Genomic DNA, 4,641 nt, shown 5'->3' on the forward strand with positions numbered 1-4,641 from the left:
AATACCGAGTTAAGGTATTCCCAGTTCAACCGGTCGTATGCCTTTGAGAGATTTAGTCTGATCATCATTCCCGCTTCCTTCTTATATTTCAAGGAATGTACCACTTCCTGAGATACTACCAAGCCATCTAGGATTTGTCTCCCTTCCACAAACCCAGTCTGTTCCAGAGAGATAATGCTTGACAGAATTGGCTTCAATCTTTTGGCCATCAGAGTGGCAACAATCTTATAAATTACATTACAAAGAGCAATGGGTCGAAAACCCTGGGTAGTTTCAGATTTAGCAGTTTTAGGAATAAGAGACAAGAGGGTTGAGTTTAGGCCAGGACATACCTTCTGATGTCTTCGTGACTCTTCTACCACCTCCAAGATGTCTTACCCCAAGAATTTCCAGCCCTCTTGGTAGAATTCCACTGTGAATCCATCTGGTCCTGGAGCTTTATTCTTCTTCATCCCTTTCACGATCTCTTCCACTTCCTCCAGGGTTGCAGCTCTCATAAGGGCTAGGTTCTGGTCTCTGGTGATCATACTTGGGATTTCATTGCAAATCCTTCCAATTGCTTCTCCTCTATTCACTTGAGGTTCCGTAAGGAGGTCTTTGAAGTGACCAACTAGAGTCTGCTCCATTTCCTCATGCTGGGTTAGGCGGAGTCCGTCTTCATTTTTAATGGAGAAAATTCTATTTCTTTGTCGCTATTGAATCATGGCCTGATGGAAGAATTTCGTATTCCTTTCTCCTTCTCTTAGCCAATTCACTCTTGATTTTTGTTTCCATAGAATCTCCTCCTGTTTTCTTCGTTCTTCAATTTGACTTATCAGTATCCCTTCTTCTCGGGTTCTTTCCTCACTTCTACCTTCTCATATTATTTCTTGCTGCAGAATTCTCATTTTCCGGTCTAGAAGCTGCTGGTCTTTGAATATGTTCCCAAATTCTTCTCTGTTCCATTTTTTAATCTTCTCCTTGAGTTCCTTTAATTTTAATTGGAAAGTCTACATTCTGCTGCTTCCCCTTTACTGGCTCTGATTCCACCACTCTTCCACTTTTGTCATGAACTTCTGATCTCTGAGCCAAAAGGCCTTGAACCTAAAGGGACCCTTTTTTGGACTAGCTTTGATGTCAATTTCTAGATGGATCGACCAATGATCTGAGCCCATTCCTGGTAGGATCATTGTTTCAATAAATATATCCCTGTTTATTATTTGTTCCGATATTAGGAATCTGTCCAGTCTTGATGCAATTTGGTTTATACCTCCTCTTCTGTTGTTCCATGTGTGAATCCCATTTATTGTGAGAATGTCCACTAGTCTTTGTTCCGTTATCATATCACCAAAGGCTTCCATATTCAGATATGTTCTTCTCGGGCCTCCTCGTTTTTCCTCTAGGGATGTAATCATGTTGAAGTCACCTCCCACAATCCATGGTGAATCTTGGAATAAGCTTTGGATTGTTTCCACATTCTGAAGAAAGCTCCTGCGTTCTCCCATTAAATGGGGGCCATATACCCCAGTGAGAAGGACCCATTCTCGAGAACCTATATTCTTGAATTTGCCTAAAAGAATTTGAGGCATGCTGACCCAATTTTCAAATTGAACTTCCTCTGGGTTCCAAAGAATTGCCAGGCCCCCTGCGTTACCTATGGCATCCTGACCCATTATTTCATAATGAGGATTGAATTTACCCAATATCTCTTTCAATTTCTGTTCACTAATCTTTGTTTCTTGGATTGTCATTATGTTGGGTTTATCTTTTTTCAACCTGTCTCTCAGATGTCTCTGTTTCCCCTTACTGTTCAGTCCTCGAATGTTCCATGTTATAATTATCATTTTAACAATTTGAGGGGTTGTTGGAATACCTCTGAAAGAGGTATGACTCTTCCTGAATTAACCAACATATCTCCAACCATTTGGATGGTCTCGCTCATAGGTCTTCTTCCCCGTTTTCTTCCACCTTTTCCTGCATTTGTTATTTCTGTGCCTTGGCCTCCTTGCGCTCCTAGCTATTCTGGTTAGTCAGCTATGGCTGCCCCTCCTTTCTCCTTGTATTTTTGAAACATCTCCTTGTATAATTGCTTTTTCTCTTCCGGTATGAATCTTTCATCCAGATGCCTCCATTCATGTAGAAGTCTCTTCATTACTTGCTCCTCGTCACTCCCTTTGTCCTTTTGTGGATCTATCTCCATTTTGGTTTGGTCTTGGGGGGTTCCCGTGCTTTCCCCTTCCTTATCCTGTTCCAAATTTGTTTGCATTGTGTCTTTTCCTTTGTCTTCTTTTGTGGGTTCCGCTGGTTCTTCTTCATTGTCTTCGCTTTTCGTTTCCATTTCCTCTTCCTAGAGTACCCCAAACTTGTTTGGGTTTTCCCGGGTTATTGTTTTGACAGATGGTTTTAGAGGGATTGATCCTTTTTTTGATTTCCTTCTGATTTTCTTCCTCTCCCTTTCCTGCTACTACTCTAGATTCATTCAAAGGACATTGTTTGAAGAGATGGCCATATTCATGGCATCTTCTACCGCGGAATGGGATATGCTCATAATCCACTGGTTGTTGCCAGACCTCATCATGGTACTCTACTTCGATATACTCTGGAGCGGTTCTGTGATATTCATGTATACACAGATCCTGACATAGGACGTATATCTTCCTCTTTTAGTGGTTTTAGCTACTTTGACAAATGTCCCAATTGTGTTTCCTATTCCTTCCAGAATCTCTGGATCCCAGAACTCGATTGGGAGTCCAAACAGTCTGACCCAGATAGGTGCCGCTAGCATTTTTTCTTTGTCTGGATTGTAACATTCCTCCCAGTGCCTCATAAATAAACCAGCGTTGTTCAGGAAGTAGGGTCTTCCCTCAAAAATCCTCTCCTTATCTTCCAGGTTAGCAAAAATGATCGTGAAGAAACCCTTTGCCCCTAGTTTTAGGTCTATGTGGGCTTCCATCTCTGTTGTATCCATTTGGCTAGATCCTTCTCAGATGGCCAAGTCCCCACAAACTTACAAATCAGAGCATGATCTTTCATATATCCTCTATACTCTTCAAGTTTATTTTTAGGGATTACAAACCTGGGTTTTTTCGTTGCTCTGGGTAGGCATCTGCTTCCCAACCCTGCTTGCCAGTGAGCTCCCATGACCGGGATGTCCTTGTTGCTTTTTCCGGCACCTCCATACACCCCATTTCTGCTTGTCTCGCCTACTGCTACATTTTTATAGCAGGGGATCTCTCCCCTCCCATCCCCGTCTGCCATTTATTTGTCAGTCCTACCAACCTTTTTTCTCCCGTCCTCCACTCATCTCTGCACTCTTCGCTTCCCTGATCAGGTGCAGGTGGTTGCAGGCTTCCCCTGCACCTTGTCCCGGGTTCAGGTTTGCCGGAGGCGGCCCGTTCCGGAACCTTAACCCTATTCGATTGCCTTCATCGCTTTCTCCGCTCCATATCTCCTCCTCTATTACTTTATTACATTTAGCTTGTTGCCTTCACCATTTTCATTAACTGCACTCCCCTCAGATATATGACCACCATTTTATTAAAAAAATGTGATACACAATAGTCAATGTAATGCTCAAATGCAATTGCATCATCCAAAATTCAATCTTTCAAACCAAAGTTCACTTATTATTTGCTTGATTATAAAAATCAAAGTACAAATTTTTCAATATAAGAATCCTATCAACCTTTCTTTACACCTTTTGGGGCAGTTGCTAATTATAAATTGTTGAAGCCAAAGAGGAGGACCATATTATATAGATTTCAAGGTTTGAAATGATAGCTTGCTTGAGGAAGCTTGTATTTTGACGTAGCGGAAGCGGGTGAAATATTTTTCAACCCTGCAAATTATGATTTTAATGGTGAACCTTCACACAAACTCCTCAAAATTCACGTGCCTATGTTTGGCTCTTGGTGGAACACCCTTGCGCTTTTATAAACTATACTAACAATTGCCCCTAAAGGTGCAAAGATGCGCGAAAGGAATAGAAGATTTGGAAAGATCTGATTAAAAAACTAAATCAGTAAATATAAAAACTAATCATCCTGAAGTACATAGACAACTTTATACTTCAAAAAATACATTGAAAAAATAACATAAAAATTTAAGAACAAGTCAAGTTATGGCATGGGTGACACTACTTCACCCAAGGTTTTCACATAGGGTTTGATATTTAGTGTTAGAATGTAAGCAGTAGAACTTCAAATAAATTATCTAAGTTTGGGAACTCTTAACTACAATGTGTTAAGTGACATTAATCATAATAATACATCATTTTGTAGGAAAAAAGTTGTGAATTTCATTTTTTAATAAAATGAAAATGATAATAATACATATTTTATATATACAAAGTTACATAAATTTAAAAGAATACTAAGAATTTTACGAAAATACTTTTTAAAGTAAAATAATGATAATATCTAAATTATATCTAAAAACAAAATTTACATAAATTTAATTAAAAACAAAATTTACATAAATTTAATTAAAAAAGCATCGACAATCTTATTATTATTATTTTTTTAATATATATAAGCTAATACTGTATTTTATATAGAATTTCCAATATAATAATACACATTTTATTGCATATGAAGGGATCATGAATATGTATATAAACTAATATTGTACATCAATTTAATTAAAAGGGGACCGAAAATCTTA

The 4,641-nt window shown here is 38.7% G+C and overlaps 1 protein-coding gene across 1 annotated transcript; it reads right to left on the reverse strand.

The window, feature by feature from the left end:
- Positions 1-1,010: 1,010 nt before the first annotated feature.
- Positions 1,011-1,823, reverse strand: LOC149217764 (uncharacterized). The gene has a single exon (XM_089390344.1). It carries the CDS (start codon positions 1,821-1,823, stop codon positions 1,011-1,013), a length of 813 nt encoding a protein of 270 aa, XP_089246470.1.
- Between the last annotated feature and the right edge of the window lie 2,818 nt (positions 1,824-4,641).

Source organism: Pinus tabuliformis, chromosome 1_1, assembly GCF_031772625.1.
Source record: "Pinus tabuliformis cultivar Carrire ecotype Pingquan chromosome 1_1, CPIR1, whole genome shotgun sequence".
Taxonomy (NCBI): Eukaryota; Viridiplantae; Streptophyta; class Pinopsida; order Pinales; family Pinaceae; genus Pinus; species Pinus tabuliformis.